Source organism: Achroia grisella, unplaced genomic scaffold (genome assembly GCF_030625045.1).
Source record: "Achroia grisella isolate CSIRO2021 unplaced genomic scaffold, CSIRO_AGI_Agris_v1 utg918, whole genome shotgun sequence".
Classification (NCBI taxonomy): Eukaryota; Metazoa; Arthropoda; class Insecta; order Lepidoptera; family Pyralidae; genus Achroia; species Achroia grisella.
Window position 1 is genome coordinate 360189 of NW_026713067.1, and position 24123 is coordinate 384311.

At 31.8% G+C, this 24123-nt stretch overlaps 1 protein-coding gene across 1 annotated transcript; it reads left to right on the top strand.

The window, feature by feature from the left end:
* The first annotated feature begins 9905 nt into the window (after positions 1-9905).
* LOC131853951 (transmembrane 7 superfamily member 3-like) lies at positions 9906-21048 on the top strand. The gene is made up of 9 exons (XM_059205040.1): positions 9906-10128; positions 10487-10816; positions 13782-14041; positions 14266-14431; positions 16709-16876; positions 17742-17894; positions 19013-19273; positions 19732-19891; positions 20526-21048. Exons 1-9 carry the CDS (start codon positions 10068-10070, stop codon positions 20602-20604), a joined length of 1638 nt encoding a protein of 545 aa, XP_059061023.1. The 5' UTR covers positions 9906-10067; the 3' UTR covers positions 20605-21048.
* Positions 21049-24123: the final 3075 nt, after the last annotated feature.

The following is a 24123-nucleotide window of genomic DNA, read 5'->3' on the forward strand; positions in this document are numbered from 1 at the left end:
CCGTCCAATTTTTGTAAAAAGGGATACAAAAATCTTGCTTCACATATTTAGTATTGCATGTAGATAAGGGTATAACAAAATGTTATAATCAAGAAATAACATACTGCTGATTGATGTTTAATGTAAAAGTCTCTTAGTATGTCTCTCTCTTTGTTTTTAATTTGTTTCGTTTGTATAATTTGTATGACAGCAGTCTTTTATGATCACGAGCTTTATAGGAAGCAAATATTGTAGGAAACAGACACAAAGAACCACAAATGGTTTTTATTTAAAAATCCACTAACGCCCGATTTAGCAAATTGCCCCGACTGAATCGATAACATTATTTGAACAAAAACACTATGTTGGAGCAATAGCGTGCACGATTCACCGATATAATCGGTTACGGCCATGCAATCACTTTATAAATATGAAATTACAGAATCATATACAGCGTCCACGTGATATGAAACAACATAGAATTGATACTGATGAATTATCGGGAATTGGATATGATGTTAAGTAGATATGTAACATTCTGTTTAAAAACAAATTAGTTTTGTTTGCATAATAACAGATAAAAAAGCGATTTTTCTTTATTATTCGAATAGCTCTCCGCCCCCATTGCGCGTGAGTGTACATGTTATACATATAAACCTTTCTCTTGAATCACTCTATCTATTGCTGAAAAATGCATTAAAATCCGTTGCATAATTAAAAAATCTAAGAGTACACGCAGGGGCAGCGACCTTATTGTATATTATGTAATGATTTATGGTCTCCTTGGCCTTTGGGTAATTTTGTCAAAATTTTCCATTTTGCCATTAAATAAAGTATGTTCCTGTATGAAAATTATTATATGATATTTAAATTACGGGGTACGGGAAAAAGGTTGTTCGTAATGTGGTAACATGTAATTAATAACCCCATCGCTACCAACGTACCGTCTCAGGTTGACAACAGACCTGACCTCATGCATATCTTATCATCCTGAACTGATGCCTCGCCATTACCACAAACAACTATTCCCTTATAATCTATTAAAGAAATTACGGGATAAGAAGACTAGACATCTTTGTATAAGGTGTTTAGCCTTTTAGTGAAATAATACTTCTTAATTTCCGTGGTGCTATTCATGTTTCTAGGCGATAGTCATCTTTAAATTCGTGGGCCGTCAGCTTCTTTGCAAATCCAATTAGTGTAATTTACATAGCAACCAGGCAATGACCATAATGTGCAATTTCGATATTGTATTAAACTCAAACGCAATGCAGCATCTACGCAATAACAAAATCTTTGACCGTTAATTCTGAAAGAACTTGGTACTACATCCCTTATTAAAAGTCTGACTATCAGGCTTCGGTTTTTCCCATATTCAATGAGGAAGAATTTACACGTGTTAGATATTTCCTACGTGGGTTCGCTCTTCTTACATCAACTAGGTATTTAACGAAATAGAATACTTACTAATATGCATAATAATACCTAGAAATATGTTATATTTACCCGCTATCACGGTATTACAACGTGTTTCAGTATGAAATGGAGGATTACTTGTATAGTTCCGAAATATATTGACAAGAATTTATTGGCACCAATGTAGAACAAGTCTTTAAATTTATACATCCACTATTGAATAGCTTAAACAAAAATCAACAAGATCTTTCCATCTTTTCCACCACATATAATTACAAAGGTTCTTCCTCTATAGCTTTGGGAATCGAAATTATGACGGTCTGAGACGAGGTTCGAACCCTTAACAGTGCCTCCTCGAACAGTCAGGTTCTTAAGTTCATCTGCAGGTACAAATTCACCTCATTTTTCTTTAGAGAAGCTGTAAAACCCAGCTACGACAACAACATTAGAAAAGTTAAAAAAAACTAGTAAACTCTAATCAGGGTTATTTCATGACATGCTCTTCATCTACAAACCTAAATCTCCTTTTCAGGTTACGAAACATTCTGTAGCAGTCTTCGCGTACAAAAGCAGTACGAATCTTCATTTTCATATATATTCCACAACACTAACAGTTCATCGCGAACAAGGTGACACAAAACACCTTTAAAAAACATTAAGAATTATCTAAACGTTCGTTAGTACAGTACTAATATCGATTCGAATTTATTTACAAGCGATCCGGGCGTCGGAATCCCTACAACTGACTAACATTGCGGTTGGCACCGTCGGATGAATCATAGCAACAGGTTCATTTAGAACTTTTTATTGCGGTATTTTTTTTCGGTTAACTGTACATCGTAGTTCAGCACCACTGACCAAATTAGTTCGCGAACTCATTACTTACATACTAAAGTTACGCTACTCGCTGTCATCAATGTAGGTAATGTTTCATTTATGACATGGCATTATTAATTGTTTTATTTTTATTATGACCCACTTATCTTAGTGGTCCAGATATCCACCTTATGTTTTACATATCAATAACTGTGATCAAAAACAATTTATCGACAAGTCTATATCTTAATGTGAAGCAAAAACTTTGACAATTTTAATGGAAATTGCGCGGAAGGAATATGAAAGCACAATTAAAGTTTTTATGTAAAATTTTTGCAAGTTAAATTATGCATAAAAACACAATAAAACATTACAAACACTACCATGTATTTGACACACACACACACGTATATATATATATTTTTATTTTTTGTGGCAATTCACACAGCGCCATCTTACCAAATTAAGCTAGCTGAAGCTTGTGTGATGGGTCTAGTACCCAGTATTATAACTGACTGAGTGACTGAGTATAACTTTTTTTTCGAAAAACATACATATTATATATAGAAAACACCCAGACCGATACAAACAATTTGTGCCGTGCGAGGAATCGAACCCGCGACCATCGGATGTAAAGCGGTGTCTAGACTGCTATATTTATATTTGTAATTGATGGTTCAAAGATCCTTTTGAATTTTTTATTATGGTGGAATCGGCCACTAGTTCACTTAAAAAGACGAAACACCTGTCTTCTACCAACAATAAGTAACAAATTTAAACATTTAAGTAGAATAAATACTACTGTAATTTTAATTCTACAAATGAACAATTGTGTGTTGAATATCATTTGCTTGTTTACAAACTACTGTACTGCAAACAACTGATTACTTAGTCATTAACTGCTTATACTAACCAGTTCATAAGTCTAATTAATCGCTTATGATCAATCGATCGAACTACAACTAAACAACATTATGTAGTTATGAACAAATTTCTACCATTGGATTGGATTGGAACAATTCTGATCGTCTTCAAGACCATTTCAATGACAATTAACGATTAATATTCTTTTCATAAACCCAAACCAAATGTTCTCCAAAATAATATTGGAAATTCATAAATATATTATTTTAATATTGAATTGATTAACATTGCTACCTTAAAAAGCCTAAAGTTACCAAACTTTAATTGTGTTTAGGTTAGTTGTCATATGGTAAGACCAAATACAATTGTCATGTCCAAATTACAGGGCGATTGCATGCTATTTGGTTAGGAAGCCTGAGTAGCGTATCAACATAGCTCTTGATCACGTTTCTCGAATTCTATTCTGAAGTTACTATCTATTGCACAAAAATTATCTAGTCTACGAATGCAATTACTGCTTCGAGTTAACTACTCAAAAATCTAATATCCACATACAAATATTTCACACGCGTCATGTTTTATTTTCGCGATAAAAAGTGGGTTTTGCTCTTCGCGATACTCTAATCTGTCTCTATACCACAATTCATCAAAATTGATTCAGCGGTTTAGACATGAAAATTTTAAAAACAGGCAGACAATTATTTACTTGATAATATTATTTTGGCTGAATGACAAATAGACGCAACAATTAGAGTATCATATCACCAATATAAGGTTTTATGCAATGTAGCTAGTAAACTGAAAGTAAATGAACCGTACGCAAGACGTAGATACGACAACGGTAAGTTTCATTAGTACAAACAAACGTGACCCGATTACCTCTTATACTTACTTACTTACATATAATAAAATGTAACGAATCGCTGACTGTACATGCAAGATATATTAAATAAAATATTATTGGGGAACTGGAACACTGTTTTCTATTTTTGTCTGTACATCTGTATGCTACTCTCAGAAAATGTCTTAAACGATCTGGGTGCGATATTTACTTACGTACTGTCTTAAGGCTCACATAAAATTTTGTGTTTGATTAATTGCGATCGGTTTACAAATAAAAAAAAAGTGACGAAATCGAAGTCTCATATAGTGGTTAATATACATACGTCACAATGATTCACACTGAGAGTACAATTTGTAAAGGTGGATTTACACAAAACAAACAAATCTATACATGTAGAACCCAATAATGCACAAAATAATGTAAGTGCATTTACTTTTTTAGGCGCGAACACAGAATGAAACATTGGTGGGTATTTTAATATTCAAACGACACAATTGATGATGATTATAACGTAAACTATATATAGATATAGATAAAATGTAAACAACTAGGGAATACCTATCGATATGTCGCTGCTACGTATAAGGCACTACGACAACATTCAACACCCAACCTGAATGAACAATGTCGTCATGCACGAAACATATGTAGGCAGGTGCAATTTTTTATTTGGAATGCGAAGTATATTAGGAAGTACCTAGTATAGAAACCAACTGTAACCATAGACAAAAATGATATACTATCGTTATTGTAATACATATTTATGACATACTGCTACCTGTAGTCTACCCTCATTGAGTAGTCTTTTTTTTAATATACATAGCTTATTAATGTGACAAACAGACTGACGGCCCACCTGATGGTTAGCGGTAACAGTCGCCTATAGAGGGGAAGGGATTGTTCATAATGTGGGCTCATGACCCCCATTACTAGCAATGTACCATGGCAGGTTGACCTCCACGCGGTTCTCCCTGGAAACCATTGTGATAAATTCTTGGTGAATTTGTCACGATGGACTAACTGACCCGACTTCATCCTCATCTTATCATCCTTCACTGGTGCCCCACCAGCGTAAACCGTTAGCGCAGGCGGATGCACCATTCCATTATCATCCATAAAAAAAATTGTCGCCTATAAAGGGGAAGAAGATTGTTAGTAACGTGGACTGTTGATCCCTTTGCTAGCTATACCATGTCACGTATACGCCGGCAGTGCACCAGTGGAGGATAACAGGATGATGAGCATGAGGTCAGGTCACTTGGCGCATCGTGGCAGGTTAATCAGGAAGTTACCATGTTGGTTTCCAGGGGGAACCGCGTGGAAGTCTACCTAAGGTGGTACATTGCTGATAATATCCTAATCCCTTGACCTGGTTATAAACGTAGTAAATATTTAAATTGATTATTTTCGTAACATTGGTCGAGTCTGATGTGAATATCAATTGTTATACAAGTAGGTAAGTGCATAATATATAGAATACATAATGTATATTATATGCAAGTAGCACGAACAGACAGACAAAAGTTCAATGTACGTGCATCGATTGGTGTCTGGCGCTCGGCCAAACACTTCACTTTAATGGTTTGAGTTATCCGATTTCCTTAAATAGATAACTGGCTTCAGATATTAATGTTAGGTAATGTATAATAGGTAAATATATACTTTATCAAGTTTATATAGGCATGTATTTAATAACCGTAATAATATCTTATTCCTTACTGTCGAGGAAAGGAATCGTCCTCTTTCGTGACTGATATTATTTTTGTAGAATCTTCAATTTGACTAAAGAAGTTTCAATATTTCCAGACCCATTTGACCCTAAATTAAATCAATAGCATAAGCAGGGGGGAAGGAATTATTAGTAACGGGGACTAGTGAACCCATTGCAAACAATGTAGCATCTCAGGCCAACTTCTATGTGGTAGCCATTGACAACCATTGTTGTAAAAATATCTAGAGAATTTGTCAGGATGGGGTTAATGACCATACTCATCTTATCAACATTTACTAGTGATGATGCAGGCAGGTGTCATTCATATTAAAAAATAGGTCAGTAATAAATCCTGATCATTATCACAACATATGATATATATGGCTTGCAGTTTTTACTAAATTAAGCATCAACACATGGACATAAATACAAGTACCACAGGCTAGAGAATGCCATTCTAAAATAAATATCATAGCAATAAATTTACTACAAATTTCATTGGGACTTTTTTACTGTCAACCTATACATATATTCTATATTATTTGTAGCATTGACTGGAAGAATGTAACTGGATAATTATGAAATTAAATAGAACAAAGCTAACTAGTGAACAATAGTAATACAGGCCTAACCATATGGATATGTTTACAGATCTTATGCAAATCAGAATTTATATGTATAGCACACATAATATATGCATACACTAAATATTTTTTTAATGGATAATGATAGTGTACTCTTATTTGCCAATAATATCCAGTGGGGCGACAGTCAAGAATGATATGAGGATATGAGGTCAGGTCAGTGAGCCCATCCTGACAAATTCATCAGGAGTTGATCATGGTTTTGAGGTAAAACGATGTGGAAGTCTAGTAATTATATATTGTTTTAGTTGTTATAGGCTTCCAGGTGAAAGGGTAAAACAATGATTGAACTCACAAGAGTCTTCATAATATAGTCTATGTGAGTTTACCACTCCTGGGCAGTATTATGTATAGCACAGTATGTACCTAGTGGGATATCTATACTTTTAATACAATATAAATATAAGACAAGTTAAACTAATTAATAGGCTCAATAATAAAATTTGAAAATTAACAAATTAACACTTCTTAAAATTTTATATTTATACTAAGACTACTGTATCTAATTGTATATTATCATAAAATAAAGTTAACTGTAGTATCTGTATATCTATTTGCAATAATCTAAAAACATACTTGATGGATTTTCATGCAGTTTTCGCCCATCAACAGAGTGCTTTCCGAGGAAAGTTAGTTATATATGTATAAAATTTTTGTGCAAACTAGTAAATACCCATGTGAAACCAGGGTGGGCTGTTAGTATAAAGACATAGTATTAGTCTTTTTGGTAGGAACAGTATGTATGTACATCACCCAATACTTGTATTTGATGATGTAAATACAAATTCAGCTTTCTGTGCTTTTGAAAATACAACCTCCGCCTATACCTGTATTGTAATATTTATTATCTTGTAAATTTTTGTAACCTATGGTTAAAAACTATCCGAGGTAAATATGAAATTTGACCACATAGAATCCTTAAGTTTTCAACCAATTCCGGAGATTTTTTTCAAAGATAAACCTTTGGGAATCAATTGAAAATAATATAATAATAACATATTAAGTTTGTGCTTTTCATAGCTTCAATTTCATTTATAATAATATATTATAAAAGGAATAATTTTACTAATCAGTACTGTAATATCATATTTACTCAAAAATTATATATAATTGTATTAACTGCTGAGTTGTTATAAGAAGATATTAATTATTCTCATGTTATGATAATTATTGACACATAAATGAGACAGAAATATATTTCTATCACATTATGTGTCTCTTGTCAGACTTAGCAACAACAATGTAATGGCACAGTAATATATGGATTACAGTTCACTAAATAACAACATGAGGAAAATCATTTGAGGAAACCTAATGTACCTATTAATGGTTTAGTTAGAGCATTTATACACACACATATAAATATTGTTGATTGAAGTCATTATTCCAATACACAAATACCATAACTACACAAATTTCAAAAATTACAAAGCAGACTATGGAATTAACTCAAAATTAAAATACTACCACAATTTCAAACAATCATCTATTATCAATATTTGATAAAAATTGGCACATCCAATAATTAATTACTCTACTTACCTATTAGTAAGCTAATTATATTAAATTAATACAGTAATAGAATACAGTCTGTCCTTGTCACAGATTTTTTAAATTATCTCACCTACCACAGGCTTCTACTTGCATCTGCATCTTAATAATGGGTGGCCGCGTTAAATACAACAGATCTAATCGTTACATAAGTCATAAAATTTGTGATAAGCATGTAAACATTCAACTTCAGGAGGATAACAAAACAATACGCGATTGTTGATAAAAAGATCGAAACGATGGACATGAGTATTCCAAGTTAATATGAATGAAAGGACAAAACTGTAGACTATTTTCTGATACTAGGACATCATTTTGCTTTGTAATTCACATAGTTGTGCTGAAATACATGAAATACCTACCTTGTTGTCCATTGGCCACTCCTTTTAGTTATATGAGCTATTATTTTCTCAACTGTACGCTCATCGCCTTTGCGAGCCGCATCTAAAAACTCCTGACTCTTCCCCATGGTCCATTAATGGACAATACACAGAAAAACAACACTGAATACGAACATTTTATTTTTTACACAAGAATTCACTTCACAACTACATTCTACAACTTCATTGATCGTGTCGCCATGTTTGTAGATTTTGACAGGAACGTGAATGCGCTCTAGCGGCCGATGTCAGAATCGATCGACTTCTTTGCTCGTTATCGTAAGTGAAACAGTATGAAATGATCTATAAATATACACTTTTCTAGATAATGAAATAATCTAGTAACTGTGTCTAATAACCAATTTAACTATAAAGACTACTGCTTCATAATAGCAACATTTTTTTTATTTCCGTTGCAAAATTCCGTTGAACTAAGCATGACGCATAAAATTGAATATATTTTATATATGTTGACTTTAGTCAAATCTGAGCTTCAACTTATTAAATTTATTGCATTACTTTATTATTTAAAAAATACCACTTGACAGTTACAGTTACGAACTGTACAATGTGTTGAACTGTAATATGTGTATTTTAATACATCTGTAACTTTACTAGCTTTCATATCAATCGTATATAAACGAAAAAATAAAAAATAAAAAATTTCATTGTTTTTAAAATAAAAATAAAGGAAACAACGTTATATAAGTATTAAATATCGCAACGGCTAACGATCTAATGTGAAATAAAACAAACTTCAGTTGAGATAACTATTTTTTTGGATTATGTAGGTATGATAAAATACGAGTGTGATGGATCATCCATTAGGGGAATTTCTGAGACAAATTAAATTATATACCTATGTAGTTTGCAACATCATCTCTCAAATTATTCAAATGTGATTTGATATCAAGTGTTCCTGTCTGTAGTAAACAAACAATTCTGTTTTATGTAGTCTACATAAAATAGAATAGTTTGTTTATTTGAACGATCTCTTGTTGAGTTTCTTGCCAGTTCTTCTCAACCAAAGTAGCAAGCCTAACAGGACAGCAGCAGGAAAAGTGATAAAACATGACATGCACTAGACTCCAAAGGTTCGATGTTAATAAATAATATACAGTTTGAGTTAAATATCTAAAACTACCTACCCATCAGATTTAAAAAAATAAGAATCAATGGTAAGCTTTAAACTTGATCGGTAGTTACATAACATAATCCGTCAGGAGAGAAGGTATCATAAGTAAACTATCATTGGTCAATTCTAGGGTATTGTAATAGGTATAGTATATTACTAATTTTTATTATAAATAAGTTAAATGTGAATATTATCATCTCTCTTTATATTTAAGAAAAAAACAAGTACGGCTTCAGACGTTTATTACTTTATTACATTATTCATAATTAACTTAAAGTTTGATGTCAACTTGATATTATCATATTATGTTATCGAGTGTTATTATATATTATGTTATGTTACCATATTTTGTTCAAAATCCTTTGTCATGATATTTTCTTTTATTGTTAATTGATAAAATATAGTCTTTTTCCATAAAAGAAAATTTTAAATAGTTTTTGTTGTTCATACAAACCAAGTGTAAATTCCAATATAGTGAGGAATGTTTTTTAAGAAAGGGAACCCAAATATAACATATTTGGGTTGGCGTCAGTTTGTCAGTCAACGAGTCAAGTTAACAGTTGTCAGTTATTATCTAGTATCTCCAGACGTCAAACGTCAAACTTGTGTGTTTTATGTTTTATGATCTAAAATACTTATTATTTAATTCTGTCTTTTATCTGTATTTATTGATTCTCTACTGTAAATATATGAAGACTCAAATATAACGAAGGAGTTATTCTCCAAAATGCTCTTTAATAAATTGAGTATTTTCCTGGTATTTGTGTTTAGTGCATGGAGTATACAATGTATGTACTTTTTACCGCTTCTTTTTGTATGTGTATTTGATATTGTTTGTACTGTTTATAGTCTTTTTTTAATTTGGAAATTGGTTATATTATATTTATATAACAATATTAAAACATTCACGAACTTAGCAGTGTTCTATAAAGTGCATAATTAGAATCTTCTGTATATGTTATAATGTAACAACCTTGTTGTGTAGTATTTTTTTTCTGTTGAGTATTAAATCATTGACAATACATACCTGTATATTGTAACTACCTAAATAGATAAAAAACAATCGACACATTATAAAAAAATTACTCAGCACAAAATATACGAAAATTTGTGTGATTTTGTTACTAATTAAATTTTTCTTTCTAGGTTCAAATATAACAATACCCCTTAATAAAACAATAACAAAGGGAAATAAACAGTTGTATGGAGATTTTTTAAATATTAATAAATCATCTATGATACAAGTAAAATTTGGGAATGTAAATCCAAATGTATCTTTCATAGTGTTTCAAGTACATAGCCATGATTATAACATTTCTGTCTGTAACAACAGTTGTGTGACTGATTCAACTGAATTTAGCACAAATGTTGGATTTTATAGTTCTGTCAAACCTAGTATTGATACATATTACATAAAAAACGATAATTCTGTTAACATTAAGTTATACATAGCTGTGCATGGATATTTGGAACGAGGTAAGTAATTTCTTTAATATATTATAATATTTTTTTATTCACAATGGTAATTAATAAGGATATGGGCCATCTGATAGTAAATGAAATATGTGATTTGGTTGCTCTAACAGTATATGTAGATATGTAAATAAGCATACACAAATAATTATATATGCATATAAAAATCCCAGAATAATTGATTTAAGTTGGACAATTTGAGGCTTATATCTATGGTACAGTCAACATTTCTGTAATGGTTATATTGGAATCTATTTTATATACCTTTTTTATTGTCTATATTTTTTATAATATTATATTTTTTTTATATGACATAAGTCAGTTTTAATACAAAAATATTCTACAACTACAACGGTGCCGTTTTACTTTTTGCTCGTCATCTTGGTCTCCATTCTTCACAGGTTACTTGAGCAAATAATACACCACCTTCCTCATTATTAATTCTCTGTGCACAGTAATGTGGACTCTATTTTCCGCAATCTGTGTGTCTTTGTCTCTGTGCACAAAAGTCCATGCATATTCAGGATGCACATTTAGTGGTCGAGCAGTTTAGCATACAGGTTCGATATCTCAGACAATACTTATATTTGCATTCATATATATATGATTATTTAAAAAAAATGGTACTGCCAAAAATCATTATCATTATTATCATTAGCCCACTGCAGTCCACTGCTGGACATAGGCCTCCCCCAAGGCATGCCACTGGGCATGATTTTCAGCCCTTTTCATCCAGTTACTACCTGCAACCCTACATATGTCTTCACTCCACCAAGCTGCATCCTACACTATGTTTGCCAATTTGCAGTCTGCACTCTAGAACATGTCTACTCCAGCGAGCATAGGTTCTGCGACAGATATGACCGGCCCACTGCCACTTCAACTTGCAAATATGAAGAGCTATGTCTAGAGCTATAAAAATATTGAAGTATTTTTACCATTTTATTTTTATCATTGATACTAGACCATATCAATGATACAAGCTCTGCTTAGCTTGTGTCTAAGCGGCATTGTGTGAATTGTCCAGCTTTATTATTACTATTACTCATATGCTACCTGTATTCTACTATATATAATATCTATTGCTGTTTGTTAACTGTGTAATGTGGTTATGTGGCTTTAATTTTTAATTTCTCACATACCCAAATTACTTATGTGTGAAAAATTAATTTGCTGCTCATATATGTATATTGGTGACTATTACAACTAAAGATGGCCAGTCCTAAAAGTATAATGAGTGAAGGATGATCTATTGAACCATTTGAGCAACTACAATTTTTTAGAACTAATAACAGTGGACCAAATTGTAAATGTTTTTATCATTCATTGGTTATAAATAAATGTTGTTTAAATTTACCTTTTTTTAAAATAGGCATGCACAGAATGTGACGCATATATAGCCGCAACATAAAGCCAAAGCCACTATGACTTGTCTTTATTGTATTTATAAAAAACTAGCTGTACTCGCTACTTCATCCACATGGAATTAAACTTTATTTTTCTAAAATTAAAGAAATTTTCTAAAATAAAAGTGGCCTAAGTTACTCCTTATTATATCAGCTACCTACCAATAAAAGTCCCGTCAAATTGGTCCTGCCATTTCAGAGATTAGCCAGATCAAACAGACAGACACAAAAATTGTAAAAAATGTTATTTTGGTGTATGTACCGTATTTATATTCATATACATGTAGTAAAAAACGGTTATTTCTATATTATAAACAGAGACTCCAATTTTATTTATATATATAGATAAAAGAGTTAATATTGTTTTACATAGTCGATAACATAGAAAAACTACCTACATATTAGAATTTATACTGTACATTTTAATATGTATATTTATTTCTATATATTATTATAATTATGATACTCATTCATATTTTTTTTGAACTATTGTACTGTTGTCACAGTCGGGCTTTACAGCTTCATTGAACGATAGAGAGCGAGTGCAGATGGCACTCGAAGTCCGCGGAATGACTTGGAGCGGCTGATGGCTAACATACTAATATGACGGTTACGACTTTAGTCTGAGGGCACCGCTTGAGGTTCAAACTTCGGCCCAAACTGCAGGAGGTCGTCGTCTTTGCCGGGGAGGACCGTGTCGTGTATTTGTGTTATAATGAGGTACGGACGGAATGGGTACCCGTAAGGAGGATTGCTCCCGCTACAGGGTCGTTGAATAAAAACGTGCATCGGGCGGCGTTATCGTCTAAGGATGTCTCCTTAGTGCATAGTAGACCATACTGACTATAAGCGGGATCGGGTGGACTGGGCGTAGTGGAAGGAAATTAATATTTGTCGCTCAATTCATATATCTATATACACCTACTGTACAAATGTACTGGTTCCCTAGCAGTGCAATGATGTCTAGTGTCTCTGGAGTTGACAATCTGACATATCTGACTTAGTGGTTAGGAGGCTGTTTGCGCCATATATAATGTGTCATGAAATTTAACATGCAATTCAATTTTATCTTTTTTTGAACTTCTCTGCTATCTGGTCATTCATGTTTTCTTTTGCTATCTATATTCAATATCTATTTGTACAACCACAGGATATATTTATAGCTGTATATACATAGATTATTATGTTTGTACATTATATTATAGCTTACGTAGTAAGTGCATTATACACAACTGTGTTGTGTATATATACACAACTGTTATCCCAGGTTGGGTAGTCAGAGGCATTGTCGACTTATATAGGAACTTAATACTATATTATATTAGTACAATTATCCTGAGGAGATACTGACTGATAAAAAAACATCGCTCCTAAGAATATCCTTTAATTCTTCTCTAGGGTCTAGGTGACGAACTCTGAAAAAGAGCGAGCAGTTATGTAGGTCGCGGTGCGGTCCAAGCACCTGACAATAGTTCAAACCCCTCAATAAAAGAAATATAAAAAATCGTACACTTTTTAACAGGAATTCTCTGACCAAAATCTTAAGGTATATTATTTTACAGATCCCATACCTGGTGGTTGCAACATGGAATTACCCGTCTCTGTATCTCCATACACACTTGCAAATTTTAACAAACACTACATCAACGTAATGGCATCTCCTGCCAAAAGTTATGACGATGAATATTGCATATCTGTTAATTCTGTGGTTGTGAAGTTTTATAGAATGTACTTACCAGAGCGAAACTTTGATGCCAATACATACTTTGAAGGCATTAAAAATATGATGACACTGGAGAAAATTCAAGAAAACGGCCAAGAGGTTAGTTGTTGGACAAAAATAAAAGCATTAATAACAAAGTGTTCTGTTTTTTTTTTTAAACTATATAGTAGCATACAGATCTTTATGGTAGTTTTATGAGTGATACTGTGTTTTATACTATGTAAGGATAATCGATTATATATGCCTCTTTTTCTTTATTTTCAGTGCTCATAATATATAATTATCATTGTTTTTATGTGATATTGTATAATTTGTTATTTTAGATACCCATGACCATGTGGGGTATGCGGCGCATGATCAGCGCCTACCCTGGCACTGGCTCTGTCTACGTAGCGGTGGCCTACGACGCAGAGTCTGACTATTATTCTGTATACTCGCCGACTTATACATACGCGTGTAGTCCATTAAATGATGATTGTCAATTGTTAGGTAAAATATTTTATTATATTCAACTAACTACTAAATCAACTAGACTAACATCTACTTAACTAGCCAATGCTCCTCTAACAATAAGAATGTTAATATTATACTATATTAAGAATACAATATTATACTCATAAAAATATTAACAGGTATACTAAGTTCCGGAGACTTGGTCTCCTTTTTTTAAAATAAGGATCTCCTACTGTATATCTTCGGATACGTTCAGGCGCTTAGTCCTAAAAAAGTCGGAATCGGTGTCTAAAAACAACAAAAAGTAGCCAGCCGACATACATACATACATTCGCATTTATGATCTTAGTTCATAAAAGTCCACAGATAGGTAATCACATAACACTAATTTTAGTAATTTTTATTCCCGTGCTCCTGAACTCTCTATAATAAGTGGTCATATTATAATAATTAAAATTTCGTGTTTTAATCCTCCAAATACTATGTTACATCACAAAATTTAAAACCCGACCCAGGGTCGGTCTATATTTCATGATTTTTTTATATGAAGTTTCTGACTTCTCCAACCCCTTGTTATACAATGTCACCCTTTTGGGCCCATCGGGGACTAAAATACTGCATTATTTATAAAACTGTATTGTAATTTTTTATGGCCAGCTTCAGAATATAAATAAACAAAGCTATATATTTATAAGAAATAAAATTTTACCATTCATTTCCTAAGATACGGTAGTTACCCTTTTCGCGTTCGCACGTACTAAATTGTGCAAGTTATAAGATGTTGCGGTTTCGTTCCTGTTATTAAGAAATTTCATACCACTTAATTAGTTGTATGGAAGTTTTATCACTAACATAATGGAAATAAAACATGTTTCATCGACGTAGACTGATAACGTCTGTATGGGGGTATTACTGAAAGGGGCGATAAGGCAGTGAAAATTCAGGGTACATGTTAGTCCTCTGGAAGAAACACGAGAGTAGAGCCCTACCGAGGGCATCACATGAACGTATCCGCGGCGCTGTACATATAGATATAGGTGACATTTATCATTTACCATTAGGTAGGCCGCTTAATAAAGGCGCCATCAGCTTGTTTGATATTCTAGATACATAAAATATGCTCAGTGGAAATGAGAATCTGTTGAAACCTAAAGGTACTAGACACTGATATACATAGATATTCTTTTTAATACATGCATAATATACATAGAAATCACCCAGACCAATACAATCATACTCATGAATACATGTTTGTACCGTGCGAGGAATCGAACTCGCGACCATCGGAAATAAGGCAACGTATGGCCGTTATTGTTATATATGATGTTTATGTAACATAGGTTTGGTGTACCCTAAATAAAACTGTGTTGGTTATTTAGGTCAAAGTTTGCCACTTAGAGGAATATTTATAGATAATAGTGTTGGTCCAACGATCACAGTGTTCGGCTATAGGCAAGTTTAAACACGCACGTATTGAAATGGAAACATGTATTGCATAAAAAGATCCGGACCGACGAAAGTAATATTAAATTAGACCCCGTTTAATAGAAGAAATATTAAACGGGGATGAAGAAATATTATTTATTTATTTATTAGATTTTGAGATTAAATTTTTTTACAATGTATATATTTCTGTAGTATGTCATCGCTCAATCCGGAACATAGGCTAAAAACCAAGGATGACAGCAGGACAAAATAAGTGAAATAATAATAGCAACGGATTTGTATAAAATATCTATCTAAATCAGATCAAGATTTTCGAATCTGCAGTGTTGGTACCTAAAATTTTTATACAACAAAACAAACTTTTAATTTATATTGAATTTTAATGAATTCCATTTTGTCTGTAAGCAATTGTTTTTAGCAATAAGGCCTTTAGTTTATGTTCCAGTCCACAAATTACAAATTGAATGGACACTGCATATGGCAAGCCTAAGACTGTGCACAACAACAATCTGCAGATTTTGTCAAACTGAAGACAATACATCACTACACATCCTATGTGGTTATAATCCACACAGGCATAAACGAAATATCGCCTTTGGAAAATTTACGCCCTATCCTGAAGAGATAAAAACCATCGTTCCTAAGAATATCCTTCAATTTTTGTCCCTAGGTAGTGAAATCTGAAATAGGGCGAGCACAATAGATCTATGTAGGTCGCAGTGCTACAGGTCCGAGCACCTGGTAATAACTCAAAAACACCAATAAAAAGGCCTTTAATAAAACTCATACCTACAACGTATTCGTTTGAGTGCGCAGTACAGTTATTTTTTTTTATCTATTTATTATAACTTTTTTATAATTTTTCAGATGCCTTAGTATCGCGTTTTGCCTGTGCTTTCTTGATTTTCTTGGGGGTTTTTGTCTGCTATTTTGGACATCGTTTCTTTAAAACCGAAATGTTTCTATTTGGGTTTATTAGCGGTGTCGTTATAACTTACATCTTGATATCTCTGATGGCGGAATTAGACTTCTCTGGTGAGTGTTTCCGTACAATATTTAAACAAACATACCGTCACAACTATAATCCTAGATGAGGTAGTTAGAGATATTTTTTAATGGATGATAATGGAATAGTGTATTCGCCTGTTAGCGGGGTACCAGTGGAGGAAGATAGTCTGAGCATGAGGTCAGGTTAGCGAGTCCATCATGATGAAATCATATATATTTAACCACGATGGTTTCAAGAAGGAACCGTGTGGATTACGACCTAGCATTGTGCATTGGAAGCAATGCGTCTTAGTCCCAATCACTAACAATCTCCTGCCCTCCAGTCAGAGACATTATCAACTGTCAATGCTGAGGTGGACACAATACAAAACATGGCCACATTTCGCGGTACATTTGGAATCTAACTTGGCATTTGGCAAGCTTACCGACATCTCTCTGATTAATTTTTGCAATTTGCAAATTTCTATAAGTGAGCAGTCTAAATATATTTTTTTAGTGTCGGCCAGAATTGAACCCATGATCTATTTGGGTTAATAAATCACTAAGCCCATGTAGTCCTCCGCCTTAGCTTAGAACAGGTGCAGTTATTGAAGTCATATTTAGTATTTTATAAATAATTAGAGCTATGTCTAGTTCTACTTCCCGACCCTGACTGACCTGTATTTCTCTATATGTAGTAAACAACTTTTGAAATCGGTTTTCATTATTTACCTATAATTTTTAACTGATTATAAGACCTGTTTTTTCATCTATAGAAAGATTCTATTAGACAGAACGATTTTGCCATAAGTACTATATTTTAATAACTTAAAACAACTTATTATGTTTTTTTTTAAAAAAATGGCAGCCGTTAAAACCGGTGTTGATAACCGAAATGTATTATTTCTTATAGAATTACTAGGTGCATCCCTATTGTCCGGTGTATTTTTTGCCGGAATATGGTATATCTTCTGGTGGTTCTATGGGATACCCGTAATAGCTGTCTTGTTGCCGGCACTCAATCTGGGATTTTTGGTGGCCTCTATCTTTTATTACAAATTGCCAGGTAAATACAACCTTTACATTTATATAAATAGAAATTAATCTCTTATTGAAAACTCAACCGTAAAAAAAGAGCATATCTGGTCCAACTTTTATACATTTATAAAAACATATTTTGAAATTTGAAAATGTTTCTTATGAAGACAAAAATTTAAAATAATTCTCCAGAAAAACGTAAAAGCCCACTTTTCCGGAATAAAAAAAATTGATATTTTAGTCGTATTATCCAGTAGTTCAGATTCTATAGATTCAATTGAGAAGAACAGCCAAGAAATATTAATCTTTCTCTTTCAATATGTAATAATTTTATAATAAAATATTGAGGATTTTAAATTTTAAACAAAAATGTCTTGCCATAAAATAATGTATCATTTATGGCACATTTTTTTTTAATAAATTACTCCCTGCGTTTGATACAAAATGCTTTTAAAAAACTAAAATAATGTTACTGACAAGAATTTTTTTTATTTTATGATTGTTGTCATATTTGTATTGTATAATTGCTATTAGTAATATATAATTTATCATTGCGCATAAGACATTATAATGATAATTTTAAATAATAACATTATAGATATTCTTTTTGAATTGTATTGACATATTTGTAATTTGCATGCCCATAAATTGCAACTAGACGGTTGACAATAATAGAATTACGTGGACATATTTTACACAAAACACGAGGTCTTCACACACACACCCTCTAATACACGTACACACATTATACACACATACACACACACACACACACACACACACACACACACACACACACACACACACACACACACACACACACACACACACACACACAGACAGACACGCATTCCTGCGATTACACTTATCTATTGAAATTGTAAAATTATCCTGATCAATTAAATCACAAGTACACCATCATATGGAAGAGAGCACAGACATCTGACACACAGGTATTTTATATATCTACCTCAGAAGTCAGGGACTTCATAAATGATTTGTACAAAATATGTGAAATTAATGAATGATTATTATTACTATTATATTATCATCTAACTGTATTATGCAAATAAGTTTAATTAATTTCATTAAGCTACATACATATGGACTATGAAGTTCGAATCTAAAATAGTATATTATTTTTAGGTGATACGAGACTCCTTATGAACAACTTTAACTTTTGGTCGTTGTTCATATGCATTACGATACTAGTGGCTCTAATTCTCGTCTGTATTGCATTCGTGTCCAATATACTGTGCTGCTCTGTGCTTGGCGCGTACGCGGTCGTGTTCGCTATGGACTTCTACTTTGGGTCCAATTTGAAATATATTCTCATTAACACACTACGAAGAGCTACAGTGCCGGAATTCAACTGGGTCGTTCTTGCAGCGCCTTTTGAGTGGAGAGGTGAGTTTATTTTTAACTAACATTAAATAGGTTGGCATTTATACTATTTTTTTTTTATTATTCTGAAATATTTATTTTTAAATTTCAGTTTAAGCCATACAAATTTGTTCTGTATCAATTTTATTATATATGAAGAAATGTTTTGTAGAACAAAATGTTAAAATATATTACAATCTGTATACTGTATTTTTTATATATTTTTTACGCAACGAACAGAAAGCTCTGAAAATATGTTAATTAAGTAGAGCTCGTTCCATGGGTAGAAAACTGATAAAAAAATAATACCAATACAAACAGTCATACTCATGAATACAGAAGTTCATATCCTATGAAATTCGAACCTGCTACTATCAAAAGTAGATTACTAAAACAATTGAAATACTAACATTTTTCAACTTCAAACTCCATCGAACTGTAAGGCTAAACAGATCATAAAAAATTAAATGTTCTTAATCCAGATGCCCTGGTCACCATAATCTGGGTGACACTGTCAATGACTGGGTTTCTATTCCAACACTACCACAATAGGGGAAGGCCACCGTTTCCCCCACCACCGCGAGGCATGATCCCCAGGATAGTACCAGTCACTTATGGAACCCTCAGTAACGAATATAGTCGGTAAGTTTAATTTTATTAAAATATTGTCCTAATAAAAAATAATAATAGAGACTCTACCACTACTAGTGTATCTACTCCTTAAGACTGATTTAATGGGAACATCTACTCCTTAACCGACTTGTCGTTAACATCATCATTGCCGTCGTCATCATCATCATCTTCATCTGTCATGGTATGAGCATGTAATTTATAGGACTGAAGAAAATATTTTAATGCGAAAGGTGATACAGTTTAAACTTTGTATAAGTATAAATCTTCTCTAAAAAAAAAGATAAGAAAGATAGAAGGTATTTTTTAGAAAAGAATTCCGATTAAATTTGGTCGATATGTATATTTGATCAGATAGGTTATATTCTAACTGATATAAATATGAAAGCATTGATTTTGCTAAACAAACACTATAATACAAAACTTTGTTCGTGTACTTGTTAAGCAGTGGTTAGGAACTTGTAACCATTGTAATTGGTCAACCAAATATATATATATATATATATAATGTAACCATAGTATGTTTGATTTTAATGTAATGATTTTATCCGAATTGACTCAGGGTACATATATATAAAAAATATTTTTGTATTGCCTTGAAATTGAAACTTGCTGAAACCCTTTTTTGTTTATTTCCCTTTTACAGGCCTGGAGAATCCACCCAGAATGACCGACCGTTACACTCGGAGAGAACACCATTATTTGTGAATACTATGTCACAATAATTTACATGCTTCAACTATATATAAATATACTATACTAAAAAAATATATTTTAATTAAAAATTATTCCCAGAACTATTAACAATTCTCATAAACGAATCATACTGTAGATGAATTCGTACAGAATGTACAATACCTAATAAGTTATTTTGTGACAAAATGTATTATACTTACTTAAAGACTATGACATCGACGTTAATAATTTAAAAAATACTGAAAAAGCAACCTTAATGTTTTGACTTTAAAGTTGATACTGTTTCTCAATAAATATATGTTCAATTTTACGAATTTCAAAGTTTACCTTTCGTATAATTTAATGAATTCGTGTATGAAAACCATATTAAGTTCTGTGCTTGTCGCCTTTAGAAAAGGAGAGGCTACTACTACTCTCTACTTATGTCTAATTTGACAAATAATGAAATTCAACTTAAAGTCGTTTGAAATGGGTTTAATGTCAATATATATTTTTTTAATTACCAATTTAACACAGTTCTACTTAGTAATATAGAGACTGATGTTGAATTTTAATTAACATAGTATATTCAGTTTTTTTTAATTAATTTCTGTAATTGAAATCTTATTATGTGTCAAATGAGTATTCCCATTTGGAAAATGTATATGTCTATATTTGGATATGATTGTTAATGTGTAGGAATGAAGTTACTGAGTTAGTTCTCTCTTACCTTCTCATTAATCTGCTAGAAGAATCTAGATCCAAAGCCCTCTCTGCTTACATAATCAAGCCATTATGGTTTTTACTAAGATTTATTTCTGTCGACGCTGAAATATGTTATTAATTATGTAATTATAATTAATATATACTTGCATAAACGTGTACCATATTTTTTTTAAATTAATGTACAAGTTGTAATTCTGTCAACTTGAAATGTCAAGTAATATGAAATTTAGTACATTTTAAAAACTTTATATTTGTAGTCGATGTTACTTTTCTATACAAGTATAATAATTAATATTACAATCTTCATCAAATATTGCGGGTTCGATTTACGCACAATACAAATATATGTATTGATAAATATTGTTTTGTATTAGTATGTGTTTTTATTGTTATTATGTATTTAAATATTCATATCACTTCTCCAGTATCTACAGTCAGCTTTGTATAGTTTGAAATTATATGGCGTTGTGTGATGGATCTTTGGGTTAAAAAAGCTTATATTAATGTATTCTAAAATATATGACAATATATGCACGGATTATCATAAATATAATTTTAGAACTGATCAAATTTTAACACTGAACAGATTTAAGGCTATGTGTTAATTAATTTAGGTGCTCTTTGATAGTCATGTTATGTTATTAAAATTTTACATCTTTGTGATAAGCACAATTTAACTTAATGTTATATTTTTTATGAATCTGCCTAGGAAAAGAGGCAGTTTTTGTGTCTTAGTGAATACATATATATGTTTTGTTATATATATTAGTACCTAGGTTTTATGGTGCGTAAATGGTATATAATCACATTATATATACACAAAGTGTACTCATTGTACTATGCACCGCTTAATAATTTCTCAGTTTGCCTTATGATTAACTGGTAGAGAACCTTCGGTGTTAAGTTCGCCATATGTACATTTATATAATGTTTAAATAAATAAATAACGCACTTTAAGATCTAAGCACCATGACAGAGAGTACAGCTCTTAAAGTGCGTTTGCATTAAAAGTTATTTTGTACTATTATATATAAAATTTAAAACTTCGTATAAGAGATATGAAAAAATTACAGGATACATCTGTAATTTTGTAAAAAATACCAAAACACTATTGACTAAGTTATTATGCAGATGCATAACAACTTAGTCAATAGTGACCTTGGACGTGATATGACGAAGTGATGTCCATAGTACCTAGTTGAAATAGGTACATGAGCAATGTACCTATTTCAATGGTTACCATCTACTTCAAGGTGGACCGTTAGCTTGTATGCATTAAAAAACATAGAAGTTTACTTTCATTATAATTTCCTTAGAATATATAGGTTAACTATTATTACTTCAAGTTCATACATTTATACTCTGTAGAATTAGTTATAAGATATTTTGTCTGTATGTCAAATATTCTAAGACTGCACACAAATGTGATGTTTTAATAACTTTTGTATTTGCTTAGCTTAATAAAAGTTTACTGCTTTATTAACTATGTTTTTTTTAATAACTCATAATATTGAATTATATATTTTTATACTTGGTATACATATGTATTAAATTATCTTGATGATTATTTGTATGTATTATGTTGATCATACATACAAATTTTATAATATTAGATATTATAAAATTTGTAAATGTGAAAATTAAGTCACTAGCTTTATTGAATATTAGTTGAACCCGCAACTTAATATGGTTATTTTTTTTAAAATAATAAATAGCCTGAGTCCATCTTTATGATAATCTCTTTCTTCATGATAAATTTCTTTAAGATCTGTTTAGTTATGAAAAAGTAACCAACAACAAAACGAACCAACCAAATAGACACACATTTATAATATTTGTATAGATTTTCTATGATTTCCCGTGTATGTACACAAGCTCAATTATTATTTAAATAATGATATTTGTAAAATGAGTTACGAGACTTAACTACAATTAGAACAATAATTTTTCTATTATTTATGTTCTAACAATAATTCTGAATTTATCTTGTACTTTAATTTAAAATTGCACAAGCGATATGCATGCAGTCAAACACAGATGCGCTTATGTCATCAATGACAAGGGGACAGAAGGACAGACAAAATCTAAACCAATTATAACCGTTGATAATCTGTACAATTGTTGTTTACCTCGAGAGACGGCCGAGGGTACCACTGAATAACTTCACTTGCGTGTTTTTGATAGAATTCCATTATACAGGCTTATTGCATATACAGCGTGTACCTGAATTCGCGTTTGGACATGAGAAAATTGTAATCTCGGCTATTAAAAAAAAAATGCTGCGTCTAGTTTTAAAGCTGGAATTACTGTATGATTAATACTAATACACAAACGTCATATTATTGTTTGAACATTAATAACAAAATAATTTCGATATACATCACCTGGTGTACATAACAGAAGTCGCATAATAAATAAAATATATAGAAATAATATTAATTTAATAACTTACCATTATTGAATCCTCTTGAAATGAATGCCAGCTTATTTTTAACATAGTAAAAAGAGTTATAACAAATTTAAACAGCCTGTATACACACCCCATCGCTAGTTGGATCACTATAATGCCTACAATGCAACACGGTTAATCCCATCCCATTGTTGTGAGTCCTCCCCTGAAACAGAGGGGTAACTTGCGTTTGTGTGTGTATATATAAAACAGTAAATCCAACACAAAATTAATATGTACCGCCCAAATACAGTTAACAGCATAATTTCCTGGACAACACGTTTTTCGGGGCGCAACACTGTACGGCAATAAGGTTGAATTTCGTGATACACCCGCGACATCTGCTGGATGGAACCCAATAGGTTATTAATAATATTTTCTACATTGTTGTAAT

Bases quoted from the DNA above. Each gene is read 5' to 3' on its own strand.
- LOC131853951 (XM_059205040.1), top strand. From the start codon at position 10,068: ATGCTCTTTAATAAATTGAGTATTTTCCTGGTATTTGTGTTTAGTGCA. The intron at 10,129-10,486 runs GTATGTACTTTT...TTTTCTTTCTAG, and splicing joins TAGTGCATGGAGTATACAAT to GTTCAAATATAACAATACCC. The intron at 19,892-20,525 runs GTAAGTTTAATT...TCCCTTTTACAG, and splicing joins CTCAGTAACGAATATAGTCG to GCCTGGAGAATCCACCCAGA.